General features: G+C 42.9%; 1 protein-coding gene across 2 annotated transcripts in view; it reads left to right on the forward strand.

The window, feature by feature from the left end:
- The window catches only part of SECISBP2L (SECIS binding protein 2 like), an 84,262-nt gene extending 61,368 nt beyond the window's left edge, over positions 1-22,894 (forward strand). For both annotated transcript variants that reach the window (XM_040342645.1, XM_040342646.1), the window contains exons 13-18: positions 7,483-7,615; positions 11,236-11,398; positions 13,529-13,749; positions 16,814-16,968; positions 20,551-20,770; positions 22,083-22,894. In XM_040342645.1, coding sequence (XP_040198579.1) covers positions 7,483-7,615; positions 11,236-11,398; positions 13,529-13,749; positions 16,814-16,968; positions 20,551-20,770; positions 22,083-22,702 — 1,512 coding nt within the window. In that variant the 3' untranslated portion in view covers positions 22,703-22,894. The remainder of the gene's footprint in view (positions 1-7,482; positions 7,616-11,235; positions 11,399-13,528; positions 13,750-16,813; positions 16,969-20,550; positions 20,771-22,082) is intronic.
- Positions 22,895-25,506: the final 2,612 nt, after the last annotated feature.

A 25,506-nucleotide genomic window follows, 5' to 3' on the forward strand; every position in this document is an offset into this window, starting at 1 on the left:
ATACAGGCTCCAGCTTTTATTTTCATTACATTACATGGTTAGGAAATAAAGTTAAAGTTGTAGTAAAGTCCACTTTGCAACATATGCCTACAAGAAAGCTTATAAAAAAGCTTAAAGTGGAGCTCCAGTCCCCAAATCCAATTTTATTTTTTAAAAGCTCCCCTGTGATTGTTCTTGTACATTAATATTTGGATACTGTCCTAACTGTCTTCATGCTTTTTACTTTTAAATCAGTAATATCGTACCTGATCTCTGAAGCGGGCAGGGGTCATCGAGGTTGTGGGCATTTGAAGCACACTCCAATCCACTTTGCACTACAAGTGCAAAGTGCACTTGGAAGTGCAGTCACTGTAGATTTGAGGGGGACAAGGAAAATAAAAAAACGCATTTTAGCTTGCACATGATTGGATAACAAAATCGGCAGAGCTTCCCCTCATTTCAGATCTACCTCTCAGATTTACAGCGACTGCACTTCCAGTGCAATTTCAAGTGCAAAGTGGATTTGCCTTTAGTAAATAACCCCCAGTGTCTGTATTTCCTCCCGGCTGTTCTTTAATTTCTTAAAAAAAAATGGTGCCTAACTCCTCCGGATCGTGTCATTCCAGTTTTGAAATATTGCAAGATTTCACTATTGGGTGTCCCAAGGACTCCTTGGGATAGTTGACACCAATATCCCAGGAGTCCTTGGGGAATTGCCTAATGACCAAATCGCCTAGGTGGCTGGGACCGGAAGTGCCGCCTGTATATAGGAATAAAAAGTATTTAGATCAAAAGAGGATAGCCAGTTATAACTGTACTGCTTGTGGGCTTTCTGATATAAGCAACAAGCAACAAGTAAAAATGGGTGGAACATCTCCTAAACATGCACAGTTTAGGAGATCCTCACATTTTTGCAGCCGGTGATGTCACCAACACATGCGTACTGCACCCTTAAAGGAAAACATACTGAGTATGCCGTTCCTTCAGAGTGCTGGGCCGTGATCATGGTATGCACAGGAGTGACATCGTCACAGCTTGGCCCTTTAAACAACTGGAGCCTGCGAACCCAGAAGGAAGACCAGGTGAAAATTTAAGCCCTGTCAGCGGTGGCAGCGCGCCACTGAAGGGCTTAATTTTACAGGTAATGCCGCGTACACACGATAATTTTTCGGCATGAAAGAAAATTTAGTTTTTCAGCATGTCAAAAAAACGAAGTTTTTCCAACTTCATCATTAAAAACGACGTTGCCCACACACCATCGTTTTTTTAAAAATGATGAACAAAGCGCGGTGACGTACAACACGTACAACGGCACTCTAAAGGGGAAGTTCTATTCGCCCTTGGGCTGCTTTAACTGATTCCTTGTTAGTATAAGACGATTTGCGCTTTTTTGTCTGTTACAGCATTCTAAAATATTAAAGTGTAGTGAACAAATTCAAACGTATCACCGTGAATATGTGATTAACAACTCAATATACGTGACATATATATAAAAAGGTGAAAAGACCCAAAGGGGGCAATCTTATAGAATCAATGTAGAACATTTCCTTTCAAAGAAACGTGATCCCTCCAAAGCCAAATAATGAGATACCCTTACCAGATAGGGTGGACCCAAACTACACCATACGGTGCTGGATCATACTTGCATGGGGTGGCGATTGCCTGATCTGGTCATTGCTGTAATAATGCTCCTCGCTTCCACTGGATTAATAGTCTCCTTGGCAGGATGCTGTATGAATCAACCTCCAGGTGACTCGCTCCGCTCCAATTCAGGATAGAAACAGTGGGTGAAGCGAAACCAGCTAGTAATAGACCCAATGGGCTCCAAACATGGGAGGAAACCGGAAAAAACAAGAACGACTTCTCATAGCGTAAAAAAGCTTAAGCTTTAATTTTTAAAATCCAAAAAAGGCAAGACATTAAATCCAAAAAATGTCAAATAGAAATTAAAAAATAATCATCACAACCACTGCATCCAAAATAAAGATAAATGTCATCAGTACACAGTTTGCGCAGTGTGGAAGTGGTGTGGACCAATGTATGTGCCCGACCGGTTTCGTCTAAGAAGACTTCAACAGGGGCATACATCCAGCCCCCACTACCACTGCGCTTAAATAGGGGTGCCAATAAAAGTACTTACATGGGACCCCGCTCCGTGCTGCACATGTGAAGCTGCATGCGTTCCACCGTGGTGGAGAAGCGCAACTAATCACGTTGGATCTAACGTGGGGAGGAGACTCATGTCCACGTCATGGACCCCGTCGGGAGCCTAAAAAAGGGGAAAAGAAACGCATCTCACGCCCCTAAATCCATATATGAAAGAAAGGGGCGTGTAGACTGTGAAAACCAATATAAATAACCTAAAAAAGATGAGGCCTCTCATATCCGGAAGGGGTGGGAAAAAATCACTCCCACACCACACTTCCACCAACGATCAGAGGCTCATCCAGGTGTATCACCATCAACCTGTCATAAAAGCAAATAAATGAGAGGGGAAATTAATATACGAAATGTGCTACACACGGCAGAGGTCCCAAGGAAGCTGACACCTAAATTTAAAAAAACATATATTACCCTGAAAATCTCAGTGACTATAGGGAATCAAAAAACATGTATTACCCTGAGAATCTCAGTGACTACAGGGAATCATAGTGAGAGAACTCCGTGATGCGCGCCCCCATGTGCGCGCGGCGGCTGTTAGCCTACTGGACGTCATATGATGCCCAGTCAGAATAACTGAACCACCACCCGGCCGTCATTCTGCTATAGGCCAGGCAGGAAGTGGTTAAACTGCTGAATGTAGAAAACACTTCACAGGCGATCAAGATGGTAGCAACTGCATGAAGCAGCATTGTAGGTGCGCGGAGCGTATCTGTTGCATTAATGATACAGCCCTTTAAATTTTTTATTTAAAGTTTTTTATGCGTTCTATGCATTAAGATAAAAAGCATTCTGTGTGCAGCAGCCCCCCCCCCCCCCTCTCACACTTACCTGAGCCCCATCTGTCCAGCGATGTCCACGAGTGTCTCCAAAAGGGAGAAGCGCAACTAATCACAGATCTAACGTGGGGGAGGAGACTCATGTCCACGTCATGGACCCGTCTGGAGCCTAAAAAAAATAAATAAAAAATAACCTAGAAAATATGACGCCTCTCCGGAAGGGGTGGGAAAAAATCACTCCCACACCACACTTCCACCAACTATCATATTCTCATCCAGATGTATCACCATCAACCCGTCATAAAAGCAAATAAATGAGAGGGGAAATTAATATAGGAAATGTGCTACACACGGGAGAGGTCCCAAGGAAGCTGACACCTAAATGTAAAAAAAAAACATATATTACCCTGAAAATCTCAGTGACTATAGGGAATCAAAAAACATATGTATTACCCTGAGAATCTCAGTGACTACAGGGAATTATAGTGAGAAAACAACAAGAAATATGGCTGAATGGGCAGGACAATTCAAGACTGATTGATAAAGGCATTAATGTCCCAATCCACGTTCAAGCCATACGGCACATAACATTTGAGCTGGTATATCCAAAAAGTTTCTAGCTTGGATACACCCTTTAACTTCGATTCTCCTCTCCAATGAGGAACAAATTTATCAATAATTTGAAAAAGAGTACCCTCTACTTTCTTATGTCGTTCGAGGTAATGTCTGGGCACAGTGTGATTGGTGTGGCCTTTTTGGAAACTAGTGATGTTTTCACCTACCCTTATGTAAAAGGTCCGTATGGTGCGACCAACGTACTGTTTTTCACAAGGGCAGGTGATGAGATATACTATGTGCTTGGTCGCACAAGTGAAAAAATGTTTCATGGGATATTAAAGAGAAGTGGTGGTGGATCTAAAACATATAGTTTTTTTTCCTTCCGCATGTGTTGTGTGCAATCTACATCTACGACAAGGATGAAATCCCTTTGAGAGGGGAAAAAATGGGTGGTGGGGGTCTGTGACATTAGGTGCAATTTGTCCTTTTTAAGGACATAGCACCTCTATAAATAACTCCTCCATTCAAAGGGAGTGTAGGACCCAACACCTGGTCATTTTTCAGAATCTTCCAATGCTTTCTTATAATTTCCTTAATCTGTTTATGTTGAGTAGAGAAAATAGTGATAAATGAATTCTTAAATTTTGGCTCTTGGATGGGTTTAAAACGTTCCAATATCAACAAATTCCTGTCTAAGGTAGCAATCCTATTGATCTCTTGATCAACGGAATGGCCCGAATAGCCCTTATCCACGAATCTGGTTTTTAGTAATTCCGCCTGATTTATAGAAATCCGAAAGGTCTGAGCAATTACGCCTTATCCTTAAAAGTTGACTCCGGGGCACTGATCTCAACCATGAAGGGTGGTGGCAGCTGTCTACCGGGATATAATCATTACGGTCCGTCTCCTTAAAGTAGGTTTTAGTCAACCGCTGATCATTCTCCACCCTTATCTCTAAGCCAAGAAAATGTATACTGGAATTACTTGCCTCATATGACAAGTTAATTCCAACCTGATTGTGGGTCAAAATGGCCATGAAGTCATCAAGGGATTGTTGGCTAGAAACTTTTTGGATATACCAGCTCAAATGTTATGTGCCGTATGGCTTGAACATGGACATTAATGCCTTTATCAATCGGTCTTGAATTGTCCTGCCCATTCAGCCATATTTCTTGTTGTTCTCTCAATATGATTCCCTGTAGTCACTGAGATTCTCAGGGTAATACATATTGTTTTTTGATTCCCTATAATCACTGAGATTTTCAGGGTAATCTATGTTTTTTTTTTTACATTTAGGTGTCGGCTTCCTTGGGACCTCTCCCGTGTGTAGCACATTTCCTATATTAATTTCCCTCTCATTTATTTGCTTTTATGACGGGTTGATGGTGATACACCTGGATGAGCCTATGATCGTTGGTGGAAGTGTGGGGTGGGAGTGATTTTTTTTCCCACCCCTTCCGGATATGAGAGGCGTCATCTTTTCTAGGTTATTTATATTGGTTTTCACAGTCTACACGCCCCTTTCTTTCATATATGGATTTAGGGGCGTGAGATGCGTTTCTTTTCCCTTTTTTAGGCTCCCGACGGGGTCCATGACGTGGACATGAGTCTCCTCCTCCACGTTAGATCCAACGTGATTAGTTGCCCTTCTCCCTTTGGAGACACTCGTGGACATCGCTGGACAGATGGGGCTCAGATAAGTGTGAGAGTGGGGGGGGGGGGGGCTGCTGCACACAGAATGCTTTTTATCTTAATGCATAGAACGCATAATTTTTTTTTTAAAGGGCTGTATCATTAATGCAACAGATACGCTCCGCGCACCTACAATGCTGCTTCATGCAGTTGCTACCATCTTGATCGCCTGTGAAGTGTTTTCTACATTCAGCAGTTTAACCACTTCCTGCCTGGCCTATAGCAGAATGACGGCCGGGTGGTGGTTCAGTTATCCTGACTGGGCATCATATGACGTCCAGTAGGCTAACAGCCGCCGCGCGCACATGGGGGCGCGCATCACGGAGATCGGTGGTGCAGCGTGTCAGTCTGACGCACCGCTACACCAATCTCGGTAAAATCCTCTGTCGGAGGCTCTTTACCAAGTGATCAGCCGTGTCCTGATCACGAAGTACACAGGAAGAGCTGTTGATCGACTTTTCCTCACTCGCGTCTGACAGACGTGAGTAGAGGAGAGCCGATCGGCTGCTCTCCTGACAAGGAGGGGTCTGTGCTGATTGTTTTATCAGCCCAGGACCACCAGGGATGGCCACCCACACTGGACCACCAGGGATATGTCAACCAGTGACCAGGCAGCTGCCAATCGGTGCCCTTCCACAATGCCTGCCAGTGACAGTGCCACCAGTGATGCCTATCAGTGCTGCCGGTGCCTATCAGTTAAGGAGAAAACTTTCTTATTTACAAAATTTTATAACCGAAACAAAACTTTTTTTTTTTTTTTTTTTTCCCTTCAAAATTTTCAAAAGCCACCAAAAGAAAGCTCTATTTGTTGGAACAAAATGATAAAAATTCTGTTTGGGTACAGTGTAGCATGACCGCGCAATTGTCATTTAAACAACACCAGTGCTGAAAGCTGAAAATTGACCTGGGCAGCAAGGTGTAAGTGCCTGGTATTGAAGTGGATAAAAAGCTCATTAAAGATGCAGCATTTTGACCGGAGCCTTTCACATACATAGTTATGTCTTGGGTTCCCTTTCTTCTGTTCACACTCTGGCCTATGTTCTAGTCAGCAGAGAGCAATGCTGTAAGAAAGCCTTGTTAAAACTTTTCTTTGTGGGAGATGGTCTTTTCGGCTCTTTCCTTGACAACATCATTAAAGTTAAACTGGCGCAAAAGAGTATTCACTTACCCCAGCTATGCAAAGAGAAGATAAATAACTCTGGTCCACGCCATCTTATCCCCTCTTAAAGCATTCCTTCCATTCATCCAAGTTTGGTCCAGTTCACAGACTCGCAACTTGCACCCCCTCAGACACTTTTTGAAATCGGTGCAGCGCTGCAGATGCGGCGTCGCACCGATTAGGATGGTACAAATGCCGCCAATTTGACATGTCCAATCGCATGTCAAAACGTACTAATGTAAACCAGGGCTTAAGGTTCTTCACACAGCACTTGCCATCAATCAAATGCAGCGAGAAGGAAGTGTGGGGGGGGTGGTGCTAAGTCCCGTGGTCTAAGTCTATGGAGCACGTCTATAGAGCACGACTCCATAGATGCACAGCTCAGGAGCTTCCAGACACCGAGCCTCCATGGCTAGCTGTTTGCTATGGGGACACACACGAAGACGAGGAGGAGCCAGGATCACCACCGGGGGGCCAGAGAAGAGGAGGAATAGTGCCGCTCTTTGCAATATCATTGCACAGAGCAGGTGAGTATAACATGTTTGTTTTATTAAAAAAATAAAAATGTATTTCAGTAACACTTGAATTTTGTAAGGTTTATGCATTTGTCTCTGCAAATGTTAGTGATGGTCAAAATGTTTTGGAGGCAGCTAATCAATATTCCGGGTTTCCTTTTTTTAATCTTTTGTTGTTGGCCTAGTTTGCCTTTGATTAATATGCCCAACCCTCAGTTTGGACTGCTTTTGTCCATAATCAAGCTATGTCCCTCAATGCACAATAGAGAATATAGGATTTTTTGTACTAGCTGTAAAATCATTTTCTTGCATTTTATTGAGGAACACTTCCCTCAAATGTTCTCATTCTTGGTTTATACTGCTTGTTACAACTGAGCAGGTGTGAGGTAGGAGGGGTTATATCCACTAGAGGCTGGTCTTCAGTTTTCCCTTTGTCTAGTAGTCCATTTCTCCTGTAGGCGGCAGTATAACCCCAGGTCCCTTACCATCAATCTGTGTCCCTCAATGGACTCTGAGAAATACATTTTTACGAGTACAAAAATCAGATTTTCATGCAGGTGGGAAAAGGCTGATGAATCCTGTTTTGTGTGGAGCACATAACTGAGTGAAATGACTGGTAAATAACAATTTTTTCATGCAGATTATTCTAAAGGAAAGAGAAGAAAAGAAAGGACGTATAACTGTGGATCAAGGTGTTTTGGGTTCAGATGAACAAAAGGATATTCCTTTAAGCTTTACTGATGATCAGTCAGAGGAGTTGGCATCTCAAGAAGGTAATACAAAGTAATTTTTTTCTGATTGGAAATGTATTAGGGATGAGTTGCAAAAATAGCATGTTTATGTTGGAAAGGCCTCGCCAATTTTGAAATAATGGTAACTGCGTGAAACCTATGATTAACCATTTCAATACTGCACGTCCACAAAGGGGATCTCTTATCCCGGGTGGACGTCATATGACGTCCTGTACATTGTGCGGTGATATCTGAATGATGCCTGCACCTAGAGGCATCATTCAGATATATATTTGTTCTGGCGGCGATCCTGCGCACCATAAGAACAATCATAGCGGCGGTCCCGCCGATTAATCGTCCTTGTAGGCGGCGGGAGGGGACATTTCCCCCCCCCCCCCCCCGCTGCCATCCGGTGCTTCTCCGGGCTCTCCCGTGCCATCGGGGGGCCTGGAGAGATCATCGCCGTGCGTCGGTGTAGTGTCACATTCCGCTCCATATCACATTCCGCTCCAAATCACAGATTTCTCCGGAAGTGACGTTCCATCGCCGCCATCTTGCAACATCCCCACACCATTGCACAGTAATGATAGTGTGAAGGGGGCAATCGGACATCTTGTTACACCCACCGGAGTTTTAGATTTCAGTTATTTTTAACACAAAACGGAGCTTATATGTTTAAATGCAGTATTTGTAAATCCAACTGACTGTTTACATGTTATGTGAAAATCAGAGGTGTTCTGTGACATTAGCAAGCATCTAAGGTCAGCAGGTTTGCTGCTGCTTTAAAAATGTAACATGGAAGAGCTGGTTCACACTGGGGCGGCACGACTTCGGGGGCGACTCGGCAAGGCGTCCTGAAGACGACTTCAGAGGCGACTTGCAAAATTATTTCTGTATAGAAGTCAATGCAAGTCGCCCCCAAAGTCGTACAAGAACCCTTTTCTAAGTCTGAGCGACTTGCGTCGCTCCTATTAGAACGGTTCTATTGAATAGAATGGGATGCGACTTGTCGGGCGGCTGAGTCGCCTGACGAGTCGCTCCAGTGTGAACCGGCTCTAAACAGTCCGTCGGATTTCCAAATACTGTATTTAAGCATATAAGCTCCGTGTTGAGAATAACACGCCCGGGTACCCGTAAGTAAACAAACCGCAATTGTGGCTAGTAGGAATGAGATTGTGAATTTTTTTTCACAATCTCATTTTTTTCCAGCCTGGAGGAGAGATGTGGGATCTTATTGACCACACATCTCTCCTTAAAGAGGACCTGTCGCACACTATTCCTATTACAAGGGATGTTTACATTCCTTGTAATAGGAATAAAAGCGATCAAAAAACAAAAAATTAAAAATAAAGTGAAAAAAAAAAAAATTAAAACGCCCCTGTCCCCGGTAGCTCACACTCAGAAGCGAACGCACACGTAAGTCCCGCCCATGTATGTAAACGTCGTTCAAACCACACATGTGAGGTGTCGCCACGTGTGTTAGAGCGTGTGCAACAGTTCTAGCACTAGACCTCCTCTGTAACTCTAAATTGGTAACCTGTAAAAATTTTAAAGCGTCGCCTATGGAGAATTTTAAGTAACGAAGTTTGGCGTCATTCCATGAGTGTGCGCAATTTTAATGCTTGACATGTTAGGTATCTATTTACTCGGCGTAATTTCATCTTTCATATTTTACAAAAAAATTGGGCTAACTTTACTGTTTTTTGTTATTTTTTTATTCATGAAACCATTTTTTTTTTTTTTTTTTCAAAAAAAGGCATTTGAAAAATTATTGAGCAAATACCGTGCAAGATAAAAAGTTGCAACGCCATTTTATTCCCTAGGGTGTCTGCTAAAAAAATATATATATAATGTTTGGGTGTTCTGAGTAATTTTCTAGCAAAAGAATGATGATTTGTACATGTAGGAGAGAAGTGCCAGAATAGGCACGGTATGGAGGTGGGTATTAAAGCCCTGTATTGAAGTGGTTAAAGGAGTAGTATGGCAAATGCTAATTGGCTGTATTTCTCCGATGGCTCACAGGAGTACAGTTCGTTCTGCGCTTCTGTAACATGTTTTCAGCTAAAGCCCGATGTCGGCTGTTGTCACTCAGCCAGTCCAGGATCAGGAAATATCCCAACCATGGTCAGGATCCAACCAGATGACTGGACTGGCACCTGGTTTAGGCTCCAATAATTCGCTAACATGGAACTGGGTTTGGGACTTTGAATGAGGCATGTGGATAACACATGCCTCTATCCCTGAAAATTGAAAGAGAGAAAACAATTCGCTGAGAGCCTGAGCCATCCCCTTCCACCCCCTCCACAGCCTAGCCCTCCAGTGAGCGCTGGAGGGACAGAGCAGAGAGCGGGTGACAAAGAGTGGGGAGAACTGAGCATTTGCATAAACAGCGGGGGGCAGATGCAGCATCGGATCGGTGCTGCATCTACCTAGGTGAGTATAAATGTTTTTTTTTTTTTTTTTACAGTCCGGTGCTTCTCTTATAACTTACCGCAAATATTTTACATGCCAGATAATAGGACAGAGAGGGGCAAGTTATGAATGAATTGCAAAATGATCAATTGGAAGCTTTATTAAATTGCAGGCTACTGCCAATCCAACATATCTTGGGCATTGGGAGCTCATGGGGTGGTTATTTAGGTAGCTTACAGAAGGTGAGCAAAAAAGACCTCAACCGTGTGACGCTGTTTCATAGTCCCAGAAGGGAAGGCTGAGTGATGGAAATAAATAACAGAGCTCCTTTTTAGTAGCTAATCTACAAATCTGTATTCATTACAACCACAGATTTTTATAGAAGAGCACATGCAGGAATATGTACCGTATATACTCGAGTATAAGTCAAGATTTTCAGCACATTGTTTTGTGCTGGAAAAAAAAAACCTTGGCTTATACTCGCGTCTCCCTTCCTCACTGTGCCCATCTGCTGCCACATGCACCTAATCTCCAGGCGCTGTGACATGCAGTCGGCGGCTGTCCAGTGTAACAATGCCCCGCCATCTCCTTGTCCATGATAGGCCTAACACTGACTCACTGCTGGGAAACTGAATCAGTGTTCTGTCATGGACGAGGAGGTGCTTTGTTACACTGGATCGCCACCGACTAGACTGCATGTCACAGCGTCGGTGTCCTGGAGATTGGGTACATGAGGCTGCAAATGGGCACAGTGAGGCTGCAGATGGGCATTGGTGACCCTCTTTTACACTTAAGTAGCTGCTGCATTTCTCACCCTAGGCTTATACTCGAGTCCAATACGTTTTCCCAGTTTTTTTTTGTGGTATAATTGGGTGCATCGGCTTATATTCAAGTATATACGGTATCGCATAAAAAAAAAATATGATTTCCTTGCCTTAAACTGTTTTTATTGAGCCTACACCTTCATTTAGTTTTCTAGGGTTAGAGATGTTTTTTTCCTTTACAGATGAGAGGTCGGTGGTCTCCCCCAATAGCAGTGGAGATTAAATTCTGATAACACTAAATAATTTTCAGAGCTGAGAAAAAAAAATAATCTGCCTGAACCACCAAATTCTAGTTTTCTTTTTTTACATGAAGCGATTATTTGTGTGTAAATTGGCAATTAATGCAACCCGAAAATGCTTGAAATGTGCTTATTTCTAAAAGGCATTGACTTTACAAACTTTGATTTATTGGATGTTTTCCCTTAGATGCAGGTCTCAGTGCACCAAGTGACACCTCTCTCTCACCAGCAAGTCAGAACTCCCCCTACTGTATGACCCCTGTATCACAGGGCTCTCCAGCAAGTTCTGGGATTGGCAGCCCCATGGCTTCCTCGGCCATCACCAAAATCCACAGCAAGAGGTTTAGAGAGTAAGTGGACAATGTGCAGATTCATGTAATGGATTTCATATTGCTGTATGAACAGGTCTGTTTTCCTACATGCAATATAGAATAACTAAGGCTCTACAAAATGTTTTTTACAGGACTGTTGTAAATATTCTACTGCAAAGATTAGTTTAAGAGTTGGGCTAATTATAGTGTTTTATAGCGTGTACACACGACCGTTTTTCGGGTTGTAAAAATTGAAATTTTTAATGGTCTAGAAAAAACAAAGTTTTTTTTCAATCCGATCGTTAAAACGGCCTTGCCTACATACGATCGTGAAAAAAAAATGCTCTAGCAAAGCACGGTGGCGTACGACGGCACTATAAAGGGGAGGTTCCATTCGGATGGCACCACCCTTTGGGCTGCTTTTGCTGATTTTGTGTTAGTAAAAGACGATTCGCGCTTATCAGTCTGTTACAGCGTGATGAATGTGCTTACTCCATTACCAACGCTAGTTTTACCAGAACGAGCGCTCCCGTCTCATAACTTGCTTCTGAGCATGCACGTTTTTTTCACGTCGTTAAAGCCCACACACGACCATTTTTTACGACGTTAACGTTGTGAAAAATTAAAGCATGTTCGAAATTTTTAATGCCCATTTTTTACATCGTGAAAAATGCCCTGGAGCCCACACACGATCGTTTTTAATGACATTAAAAAAACGTCATTTTTTACAACCCGAAAAACGGTTGTGTGTACGCGGCATTAGAGTTTTAGGAGGTTACGTGGTACATTGAGCATTGCAGTTAAATGTTAAAGAGGTAAGTTTTATAGTGGACATGCAGTTTGTTTTAAACTTGAATAAGTAAATGATGTGCCTTAAAGCCAGACCCTAACAATGCACTTTTATTACATTTTAGTAGCCCAAAAAATATTCTGTGCTCCTTTCTGATTTAGTTTGTAATCACTGGAAATGTATTGACTTCATGGCCAGGTTTCTATTGAACTGGCTGATGCTGTGAACAAGGCATGTGTGCTGAAACGCGTCTGCATGTTTTTTTTTTTTTTTACCAATTCACATACGACAACAATAAAAATGGAAGAATTCCAGTGGTGCTGGCTCTCCAATGTACGGACTGGCCGATGCTGCCTGACATTTGGCTTGTTTGTACTAGGCTTTATTGAACAAGGCCACTTCCATCTGTATTTTGTATGTACTTGATATACTAATGAAAATATATGTATGCTGTTCTTGGTTAGGAAGACAAAGTTGTGTTAATTTCAATGAACCAAACTGGGATATTTTTATGGATTTTTTTTTTTTACTAGTAATGGCAGCAATCGGTGACTTATAGCGGGACTGTGGCTAACAAATCGGACACTAAGTGAAGGGTGATCAAAGGGTTAAATGTGTGGCTAAAATCGACGGGTCCCGACAGACTTGGCATCTGCCAGATCTGCTGATTGGCTCCCTCTGTGTCCAATCACAGCTGAAGTAGGTCGGCGGCCCATGTCCCAGACCGGGAAGTGTCGGATCACGTGCTAGGTATATGATCTGGCACAAAGCGACCGCCCTGCTGCATTATATGTACGTGGGGCAGCCGCTAAGCGGTTCAAGTATACCCTTACATATACGGTTCAAGTAAACGTAAACCCTTACATATACCCAGTGGAGAGACTATCCTCAGCAGATGCACAGAGGTGAAACAAATCCTCCTACATAAGTTGTAGCTGTCTATCTGCAGTCTTCTCTTCTCTACGTCCGTTCAAAGTGCTGAATATATAAAGCTTGTCTGAGCAATCAGAAAACAGGGCGGCAAGCTGAAGTTGCACTGAGCTGATTGGAGGGAAGGGACACACCTTCCTTCATACAGCACACAGAGGAACAGAGCCACGGCTGTTAATCTGCTGGAAATTCCTCCCCTGTCACCATTGTTCTTTTGGTGTCAGGAAAACCTTGTCAAAACTGATTCATGCTGATAGAGGAACCAAACGGCAGACAGAAATGAAACTTGGTGCTCTGGATAGAGAAAAGTACACACTATAGAGGGATATGTTTTGTTCATATTTAATGTTTGAGATTTACAATCACTTTAATGTGATGCCTTTTCTGATGTACATATTTTTGTATGACCGTCTATTATTTTTTTTAAAAAAAAATTAACATTTGCCTAGGTATTGCAATCAGGTACTAAGTAAGGAGATTGACGAATGTGTAACTGTGTTACTGCAAGAACTGGTCAGCTTTCAAGAGCGAGTGTACCAAAAAGACCCAGTGAAAGCCAAGTCGAAGAGAAGATTGGTTATGGGTTTACGAGAAGTAACCAAGCACATGAAATTAAACAAGATCAAGTGTGTTATTATTTCCCCAAACTGTGAGAAAATTCAGTCAAAAGGTTTGTTGACTTGGTCAGGTTTTTCAATATAATTTTTTTTTTAATAAATAACCATTTTTATTCAACTTTTATCAATACAAAAAAGAAACCACATGCAATAATGTACTAGCAACAATGCTCAAGAGAAATGAACTTGGGTCACAATAGTGCAAGCTCATAATCTTCATTAGGGTGACAAGCATTCGGAGTAGAGTATACAAGAAGCTTACACACAAAGCCCATAATATATATAGATAGATGGCGCATAACCAGGAGAGCACAGTCAATAATAGAAAAGTACATATATCATAAGGTCCATGTCAATAACAAAAAATGAAAAATGAATGAATGAATCAATAGTCCAATATAGGTCCAATAGCACTTTAGTGGCAGCAAAATCCTGAAGCAGAAGCTGACTCTGAAAGATATGTATAAACAAAAAGAGAAAATGCGCCAACCTAAGTGCAGTAAGTGGGTATTTAATTCAAGCAATTTGCACAGTAAAAATGGCTACTCACAAAACCAGTGTTAACACAGGCATGTAATGGAAGAAGCGGCTGGTCCGGTGTCACAACGTGTCATCAACAGTACAACAGGCTGGTCTCATATCCTGGTCCCCTGGGTGATGAAAATGAAGGTCCAAGGTGTTCGGGAGCCTTTGGGGAACCCCAGAGAGTACAGGAGCCATGGATGCTGTATCAGAAGCGGCGTGCGTTCCAGCGTGGACAGCCAATGGGATGACGCGTTTCTCAGCATCCGCTGGTTCATCGGATCTGATGAACCAGCGGAGGCTGAGAAACGCGTCATCCCATTGGCTGTCCGAAGCCCCTACGTCACTTCCGGTTGTACGGCGATACGCTGCGTTCCACGCTGGAACGCACGCCGCTTCTGATACAGCATCCACGGCTCCTGTACTCTCTGGGGTTCCCCAAAGGCTCCCGAACACCTTGGACCTTCATTTTCATCACCCAGGGGACCAGGATATGAGACCAGCCTGTTGTACTGTTGATGACACGTTGTGACACCGGACCAGCCGCTTCTTCCATTACATGCCTGTGTTAACACTGGTTTTGTGAGTAGCCATTTATATTGTGCAAATTGCTTGAATTAAATACCCACTTACTGCACTTAGGTTGGCGCATTTTCTCTTTTTGTTTATACACACAAAGCCCAGTAGTGGGAGAGGCTGATTGTGGTAGTGTTACCGTCTCAACTAAAGCAGGATAATAACTGATAGCCGAAAAAAGACTTCCAAGTAGGCTTCATAATACATATAAAATTAGGTATAATTATGGATACCTAGCAATATGAGCTCCCAAAATTTGTATCACAGGTGTTTTAATTGTACTTGCATTTTTTGCATATGTTACTATGCTAAAACGCTTTCATTTAATTTTAATCACCCAGCTCAGCACTACAGACATACAATACCCCAAAATATTAATACAATATACAATATGCAATATCACTGCAGCCCTCAATTTGATATCCCCAAAATATGTAACACACTATAACAATAAGGAAGGCGCATTTTATGTTCACAATGCTTTTCTTATTATCTTTATTTAAAGTGGTTGTAAACCCACTTTTTGTACTTTTACCTACAGGTAAGCCTATAACAAGGCTTACCTGTAGGTAAGGAGAATATCTCCTAAACCTGTACGGTTTAGGAGATATTCCCCTCGCAATGCGCCGGGGGGGGGGGGGGGGATCTACGGCGAAAGGACCGGCAGCCGCCGGACCTTGCCGAGTTTTAAATCTCCCGCGCGCACGCACGGGAGTGACTTCATCGCCGCTCCAGCCAATCACAGCGCTACCCGGAAGACACGCCGAGGCAAGATGAAATCTCGCTCGGCGTGAACCAGGTAAGTGATACGCACCTCGTTCCGAGGTAAGTATTTCATAATGAGCTAATATGCGGTGCATATTAGCTCATTATGACTTTTCCCTTACAGGAGGAAAAAAATATTTTTTTTTTTCATGCGGGTTTACAACCGCTTTAATTGTAGCCTAAAAAATAAATACATTTTTAAAGGAGCGAGTCCATTCTGCAATTTCTGGCTTAAAATTGGCATTCTGAAATATGTATTTGCCACCTGACATTTCATTTGTGTTCAGGAATCAAACTACTCAACAGCTACCAGGCATGAATAAAGTACAGTAAGCTACTTATTTATTCTCGCTGTATCTGCAGACATAGGGCTAGATTCAGAAAGACTTACGACGGGCGTATCAGTAGATACGCCGTCGTAAGTCCGAATCCGCGCCGTCGTATCTTTAAGCGTATGCTCAAATTGAGATACGCTTAAATGTTGCCAAGATACGACCGGCGTATGTCTCCTACGCCGTCGTATCGTAGTTGCATATTTACGCTGGCCGCTAGGGGAGTGTACGTAGATTTACGCAGAGAATATGTAAATTAAGTAGTTACGCCTATTCACGAACTTACGCTCGCCCATCGCATTTAAGATACGCCGTTTACATAAGGCGTTTTCAGGCGTAAAGATAAACCACCAAAAAGATGACGCAGCCAATGTTAAGTATGGATGTCTGAACCGCCGTAGAATTTCACGTTGTTTGTATAAGTCGATTCAGAATAGGGCTGGGCGTAGGTTACGTTCACTTCGAAAGCATTGACTATTTGCGACGTGATTCGTTTGTTCGAAACGTCATTTACGTGGGGTCACGATTAATTTCCATAAAACACGCCCACCTCTTCCACATTTGAATTAGGCGGGCTTACGCCGGTCAATTTACGCTACGCCGCCGCAACTTACGGAGCAAGTGCTTTGTGAATACTGCACTTGCCTCTCTAAATTGCGGCGGCGTAGCGTAAATAACATACGCTACGCCCGCACAAAGTTATGTCGCCCTACCTGAATCTAGCTAATATAGTGTAAGTCTAAGCCCTGGTCACTTCAGTCCACAAGGCTGTGTCACTACCCCTCAGCAAGTGAACCATTTTGACTCCAATGTTATCCATCTTTTATTATATTGCATAAACAGAGCTAATAAATTGTTTATATGAATGACTAGTGGCAGTCCCGACAGATTATATTCTTATATTATATTCTTTTTTTATCAGGTGGGTTGGATGAGGCCCTCTATAATGTCATAGCTATGGCCAGAGAGCAAGAAATTCCATTTGTTTTTGCTCTAGGAAGGAAAGCACTGGGTCGCTGTGTGAACAAATTGGTACCTGTCAGTGTTGTTGGCATTTTCAGCTACTCTGGGGCAGAGGTAAGAGCATTATTTGGTTGTTTTATAATGAAATCTAAAATGGCTGCATCTCGTAGTTCTGAGTTCTCACAGGATATAATGGAATAATTTTCATGGCCCCACTTATTATCCTAAAATAAGTGGATCCTGTAAGGAAGAATAAAGCCCTTTTCTCTATCGTCCATTGATTGACTTTTGACGATGGGACTTGTTGGAAGACTCTTTACTACTATGTCCCGGGGGAGGGGATTGTGTCATCCACCTTGAAGAAGAAGAAGAAGAAAAAACCACAGTGTATGACTAGCTTTAGTTTCAGGATGTTTTTTCAGGTCCAGAGCTGTGTCACAGTCCCAACTTACTGAGTAAGGACAGTCGGACAAATCAACAGGAACTACTCCACTGTTTGCATTACTGAGCGCCTTTTCAAATACCCCACAGGTTTTTACTGCAGTAAGGGCCCTTTCACACTGGTGCGTTTTTGCCGCGTTTTGCCCCCTCCAATGAAATGAATTAAAAACCGCTGTAAAAACGCGGTTAAAAACGCGGCATTAAAATCGCGGTAAAACACTGCGATTTTACCGCGATTTACTGCATTTTTAATTCATTTCATTTGGAGAGGGGCATGGGGAGCGTTTTAATAGCGCTATTTTTACCGCAAAAACGCGGCAAAAACGCACCAGTGTGAAAGGGCCCTAAGGGTTAGGACTGAAATTTTGTAATCCATTAGTTTGAGCATTGCGTGTGCACGTTAGACGTTTTCCTGCCATTCGCACTAGAGGCAGCACCATCCCACTGCTGCTCCTGAAGCAACATGTGGATCTCGGATCTCCAGTCGTGTTCCATTTCCTGCATATAGTGACTTGGTCACCTCCAGCCACCTGAAACACTCGGAAGCACCAGCTGCCAGGTTGGTAGGTACTCAAGTCCCTGCCTCACATTGGGACTAGTTGTATACCACTACACGGTGCAACTTGTCTTCCCGAGGACACACATGGACCACTTCTGCAGGTGACCTCAGCCATTACTTCCCTTATGGTTCTGGGGGCGTTTACTCAGTATCCCCAGAAGCAATCAACGCTTGCAATATGGAAAATGGAGCCTGTGTTATAGGGTCACATTTTCATAGTCACCTACAGCTTCATTGGGCAGGGTGGGTGCCTCCATGTCCACCTCGACCTTAATGTCCACTGTAAACGTTCTGTCTGTGTCCATTTACTGACTTATTCTGCTCACAGAGGCCCCAAGGACAAACCGGTGCCACCTACAACACATTCTTTTACTGACCCTACCTAGCTTGTGAATAAAAGCATTGCTCTTGTTACCATTCCTGATTCAGTCTCAACAGTTTATTTAAGAAGAGATTATTTTTGGCCACCACAGTCACTCATTGGTGCTTATGATCTACATTAGGTTGTTTCAGAAGTTTTTTTTTTTTTTTTTTTTTTAAATGCAATGTGTATCACTTTGCATCTATACTAGAGGATCAGCTGGTTGTTCCAGCTTGGGCCTTTTAGAGCTCTTACAGCTGCATAGAGTTTTATGCTTCACTTGCTATTTAAGTCATTCCTCTGTGCAGAATGGAAATGCTCTGAAGTGCCCCCAGCCCCACCTGAATTTGTGGCTGAGCATCTCCACTTTAGGCAGGAATATGTAAACTGGTACTCTGTGCCCACTGTGGATGCACCAGTGCTCCAATTTAAATAAATGCAGGTGTGGCATTTTTTTTTACAAGCGTGGACCAATGTAACTATGCATATACCCTACCTGTGAGATCCCCCTAGAAGCTGAAAATCACTGTAGTAAACACTGCTACTGAAGTGATCTCCACTAGCTTCTAGGTTCTATGCCAAGGAGTTGCCCAGCTGTGTTGTGTACACAACAGTATGGCTGCTCAACATGGGCGCCATTCAGAGGATGCTTTGCATTTTCTCAATGAGTGCAAAGCCTTCTCTGATTGGACGAGGTGGCGTGGTGACATCACGCTCTCTACCTTGTCCAATCAGAGAATGCATCCTGGGTGGAGAAAGGCTTATTCAGGGATTGGCTTACATTTTCTGTTTGCGATTGCTTCAAACTCCTGTAACTGGAGTAGTACAACCCAGCTGTTTTCGGAATTCCTGTGCCACTCAATAGACTCAAGGAATAACATTTACGATGGGTACAAAAATCGTATTTAAAAAAAACAAGCAACAAACCAAACATAGCTGCTTTCCTGTTTTGTTTTTTTGCCTTCCTCTGGATCAACTGTGGGTATAGAATTGGGTATATGGAATTGTATGATATTAATAATAATAATATTTTATTTTTTTTAATGGGGGAACTGGATTGACTTGTCTTTTTTTCAACCTGACTAACTATGTAATTATGTATATGTCGGTGCTAAAAAAAAAGTCATTAAATTGTAATAAATTATGATTTTTTTTTCTTTGTTATATGTCTTAAGCGCAGTAGCAAATCTAGCTGACCGTAGCAATCAGCTGGGGAAGTAGTGAGATCCCTCCTCTGTCAGATCCTTCTTACAAGCTGAAGCACCCAGCCACTGCGTTCCCACACCTGTTGGTACTCCTCACAAGCCGAAAAGCTCCTGTTAGGGGGCAACTGCAACAACCTCTGTGTTTTGCTTTGCTGCTGGACCCTCCAGTTGATTGCGAATGGTGTCTGTAGTAACAGGTTTTGAGGATAGTTCCCCCTTTTTGCCACATGAGTGAGCACTTCAACAGAGGCTGCTGCAGCCGCCCCCTAATAAAGAAGCTTTTCTGTTTCTAAGGAGTACTGACAGGTGCCGGGAATGCAGCTGCCCCAGCACAGGTGCTTCAGCTTGTGAGAAGGATCTGACAGAGGAGGGAGCGCAGCAACTTCCTCAGCCAATTCCAATGCTGGATATGATGGAGGGACTCTACTCACAGTACCTCTGGCTCCAGTGACATGAGGCAGTGTTCTGTTTTTATACAAAACTATCTTATCCTCTAGAAGTGAATGCAATCATTTTAATTTTGATTTTTGTAAAGTCTTGTGTTTTTTTTTTTTTTTTTTTTTTGTGTGTGTTTTTTTATAAATAACAAACATGTTATTAACCTGCTCTGTTGCAGTGGTTTTGCACAGAGCAGCCCGGATCCTCCTCTTCTCAGGTCCCTCTTAGCTTCTTCTGGCCCCTCCCTACTGTTGAGTGCCCCCACAGCAAGCGGCTTCCTATGGGGGGCACCCAAGCTGAGCTGCAACAGCTCCTGTGCCTCTCCAGACATGGCGCTGCGGTTCAGCCTGGTCCCCTCTCTCTCCTGATTGGCTAACTGACTTTGACAGCAGTGGGAGTCAATGACGCTGTTGCTGTCTCACCCAATCAGGTGGGAGAGTCCCGGACGGCTGAGGGACTCGTGAATATCGCTGGATAGAGATGGGGCTCAGGTAAGTATTAGGGGGCTGAGGGGGGCTGCTGCACACAGAAGGCTTTTTATCTGAATGCATAGAATACATTCAGATGAAAAACTTCTGACTTTACATCCACTTTAACCAATCAAATAGTATTGAAAGAATTGTTTTATACGTGAAAATGCAAACCGTGACTCTGCCCTGATTTAATAAGCTATATATATTTTTTTTTTAAAGAACTTATTTAATAACCTGGTGTCACTGACGGAAGAGGCCAGAAAGGCGTACAAAGATATGGTGTCCTCAATGGAGCAGGAACAGGCTGAGGAGGCTCTAAAGAATGTTAAAAAGGTTCCTCACCACATGGGTCATTCTCGTAACCCCTCTGCAGCCAGTGCAATTTCATTCTGCAGCGTCATCTCTGAGCCCATATCAGAAGTCAACGAGAAGGATTACGGTATGTTTTTTAATAGATTTATTGTTTGGTAGATGAAATGGTTTTAAGAATGTGTGAAACATTGATGAGAAGGCTTGTTAATGAAATGACTCTTGCTGACAATGTTCAGTGTGTCTGTCTGTCTAATTATAACTGGGTATAATGTATTGCTGTATTAGGGCAAGGTGAATCCCCAGACAAACACCAAGGGCCAGTCCTGACAAGCTTTTGTCTCGTGTCAATGGGCAAATATAGTTTGCCTTCAGGTGCATCCCACTCACATTCTACATCAGTTTGAAATGCTTCTGAGATCATTCAGAGGTCATTAAAAGGTGCACATTACCTGTAGTTAAATTGGAACCAAGTCCATCAATTTAACAGTTCAAAACAGTTAAAAAATACAGTTAATCAGGCCATACACAGTCGATCTGGTCCTATAGCACTACATCTTTTGTCGATCTGGTCCTATAGCACTACATCTTTTGTCGACCTGGTCCTATAGCACTACATCTTTTGTCTATCTGGTCCTATAGCACTACATCTTTTGTCGATCTGGTCCTATAGCACTACATCTTTTGTCGATCTGGTCCCATAGTACTGCCTATTTTGTTGATCTGGTCCCATAGTATTGCATCTTTTGTTGATCTGGTCCCATAGTATTGCATCTTTTGTTGATCTGGTCCCATAGTACTGCCTCTTTTGTTGATCTGGTCCTATAGTACTGCCTCTTTTGTTGATCTGGTCCCATAGTACTGCCTCTTTTGTTGATCTGGTCCCATAGTACTGCCTCTTTTGTTGATCTGGTCCCATAGTACTGCCTCTTTTGTTGATCTGGTCCCATAGTACTGCCTCTTTTGTTGATCTGGTCCCATAGTACTGCCTCTTTTGTTGATCTGGTCCCATAGTACTACATTACTACATCTTTTGTTGATCTCGTCCCATAGTACTGCCTCTTTTGTTGATCTCGTCCCATAGTACTGCCTCTTTTGTTGATCTGGTCCCATAGTACTACATCTTTTGTTGATCTCGTCCCATAGTACTGCCTCTTTTGTTGATCTGGTCCCATAGTACTGCCTCTTTTGTTGATCTGGTCCCATAGTACTGCCTCTTTTGTTGATCTGGTCCCATAGTACTGCCTCTTTTGTTGATCTCGTCCCATAGTACTGCCTCTTTTGTTGATCTCGTCCCATAGTACTGCCTCTTTTGTTGACCTTTTACTGCATCCATAAGCTCATGCTAATGGATCCACACTGCCTGTAAAAGTATGTGTTGTTGCCGCACTTATTTTGTGAGATTTTATCAGTAATACTGTTTGTGCTTTGTATTGCAACAGAAACAAATTGGAGAAGTATGGTAGAAACATCTGATGGACATGAAGCATCGGAAAATGAAGACTGCTCTGTGAGGACCATGGACTCAGAACAAACCATTAACATCCAATCTGATAGTAAAGCCAGCGTACATAAACAAACACCACTGACCACTCCTGTTGTTGCTACCTCAGGCAGTAAGCCTGGCAAGTTGACTCCAGTAGAAAAAGATGAGGTGAAACCAGATGACAACCTGGAATGGGCATCCCAGCAGAGTACTGAAACTGGATCATGGGATGGAAGCGGCAGAGACGTCCTCAGCTCCTCCATGACAAGTACAACGAGCACTCTGGTACCAGAAATGCTGGAGGAAGATGATGACGAGGAAGAAGAGGAGGAGTATCACCAGGAACCCATTTCAGTAAGCAGAATAGAGTCCTGGGTTTCAGAGACCCAAAGGACTATGGAGACACTTCAGCTTGTGAATAGCCCCGAAGAGGACAATATAGAGCAGAGTGAAGATGACGACGATGATGCAGAGCCCTCTGAACATGTAGATCCAGTTGTTGAATGCAAAGAACGGACAGTGGAAAAGCTCCCCAGGAATGGATCCCACCCACCAAGTGCTGGGAGGGCTTTATAAAAGAGCTCCAATTCTATCTTTATGTAGGAAAAAAAATCAGTGAATACAACAAACTCAGGAATTTGGTATTTCTACAGAATTACTGGGAGAATTGCATCCATTCCCATACTTGTTTCATCTCATTGTTTTGCACTGTTTAAATGTCTAATCTATATTTAATTCCATGTAAATAATATTTGTTATTAATTGTGATGTTGCTTTTTCTTTACTTCAGCACTAGGGGGCACAGGAAGGAATGTTTTGTCGGTATGTGCACTTTAGTGTGCATGTGTATATACGCACTTGGAGACACAAAACAAGCTACTCTTTGTTTTCTGCAGTTCATTGTTGGTGTAAATTTAACAGGGATAGAATATGACCACATGCAAAAGAGAACTACATTTAGACTGCAAAATAGTTTGTCAAAACGGTTAATATAATTGGGTACATTATGTTCTCCAGAATTCTGCTAGGCACGCAAGGGCTGGTGTAGTGAATTGGCTCCTTTCATACACTCCATATACTAGTAAAAGTGGATACTTTGAGAAAAATAACGGGAATGCAGTTTCTGCATTCGGGTGGCTCAGGTTGAGAAATTCTCACCCCCAGATAGGCCCCTCCTTCCCCTTTTGTAATTGGATTATGGTCTTTTCCTTTGTATCCCACCACTAGCACACTCCATTGGTCTTTTCCTTTGTATCTCACCCCCAGCACAGCCATTGTTTTTTTTTTCTTTGTATCCACCATCAACACACCTATTGGTCTTTTCCTTTGTATCTCAACCCCCAGCACACCCATTGGTCTTTTCCTTTGTATCTTAACCCCCAGCACACCCATTGGTCTCTTTCTTTGTATTCCACCCCCAGCACACCCAATGGTCTTTTCTTCGTATGCCACCTCCAGCACACCCCATTGGTATTTTCCTTTGTATCCCACCCCCAGCACACCCATTGGTATTTTCCTTTGTATCTCAACCCCCAGAACACCCATTGGCCTTTTCCTTTGTATCTCACCCCACAGAACACTCATTGGCCTTTTCCTTTGTATCCCACCCCCAGAACACCCATTGACCTTTTCCTTTGTATCCCACCCCCAGCACACCCATTGGCCTTTTACTTTGTCTCTCAACCCCCCCCCCCCCAGAACACCCATTGGCCTTTTCCTTTGTATCTTGCCCCCCAGCACACCCATTGGTATTTTCCTTTGTATCTCACCCCCCAGAACACCCATTGGCCTTTTCCTTTGTATCTCACCCCACAGAACACCCATTGGCCTTTTCCTTTGTATCTCACCCCACAGAACACCCATTGGCCTTTTCCTTTGTATCCCACCCCACAGAACACCCATTGGCCTTTTCCTTTGTATCCCACCCCCCCCCCCCAGAACACCCATTGGCCTTTTCCTTTGTATCTCACCCCCCCCCAGAACACCTATTGGCCTTTGCCTTTGTATCTCACCCCCCCCCCAGAACACCCATTGGCCTTTCCTTTGTATCCCACCCCTCAGAACACCCATTGGCCTTTTCCTTTTGTATCTCACCCCCCAGCACACCCATTGGTCTTTTCCTTGTATCTCAACCCCGAGCATATGCACCTCTCACCTTCCAGCATCCTTGACACCAATGAGATGGCCCCTCCCAGTACACAGAGCTGTATGTCCTATATATCATCCTACTGTCCTGTACACAGTATAAAAAGAGAAGAATAATGCATGTTTTTTGTACTCATTAAGATTTGCACCGTCGGTCTACTGTCCTCTCCCTGTCTGCTCATATCGCTGTTCACTCCCCTTTTTCAGGTCCCCTTTGAAGAAGCACATCTCCTGCTCCCTATCAGTACTGTACTGGTAGCACTGAAACCTTCCTGCACACAAACAACTTTATACTCTCATGACTAAAGCAGCACTTTCCTCTGTCTGCTCTTCTTTTTAGTGTTGTCTTCTGCCTACACATTCTCCTTAGTAATGTTGTAATCTTCTTCTCATTTGTGTCTGCTACTCAACCCTTTTCTTACGATAGTGTGTACGAGGCTCAAGCCACTCACTTGGACAGCGCACATCAAATAAAGTACGCACACTTATAAATAAAAGTGCAAAGTAACAAGCTGGACAATCCCTAGAACCAAAGGAGATGCAGGAAATTGAGTGTACACTGAGCTTTGTGACCCGTGAGATCATTTTTGATTTCTGAGGACTACATATCCCATGGTACCTTGCCTGCAAGCAGTGATTCCTCTACTGACTCTGCCTCCTAAAACTCCTCCTTTCAGTTCATAAGACAGGCTCTGTATAATGTGTGATTGCAAGCAAGTAAATTTGTGAGGTTTTTCACAAAGTAAGTTTACAAAGCTCAAGATCATTCATAATAATAGGGGTGGGCTAGAAATACGTGAAATACAATGTGGAAATGACTATATGATTTTAAATTTTGACCATAGCTACAATTTAATTTATTACTTTTATATGGTAATATATGTAGCTTAGTTTGGGGGTAAGGTTGTCACGCTGTTCACTCTTCTGTCAGCAGTGTTTGGAAAAATACAAGGTACCCATTACATTAACAATTTTATAATGTTCAATTCAGGTCCTCGCCTTCACGTTTGTTTAAAACAAAAGTTATCCCGAAATGTCTTCAGTTTGATAAATGGAGTTTTACTTTGATTCTGCGTCCTAATATATGAACATTTACACTTGAGGTTAGTTTTGTGTTCTGCGAGTAATTCTATATGGATTCTTCAGTTATCTATTCATTTTATATTTATAATGAAGTTGTGCATAAATACAATTGTTGAATGTATAGGAGCAACAGTTTATTTTTGTGCAGTGTT

Source organism: Rana temporaria, chromosome 3 (assembly GCF_905171775.1).
Source record: "Rana temporaria chromosome 3, aRanTem1.1, whole genome shotgun sequence".
NCBI lineage: Eukaryota > Metazoa > Chordata > Amphibia > Anura > Ranidae > Rana > Rana temporaria.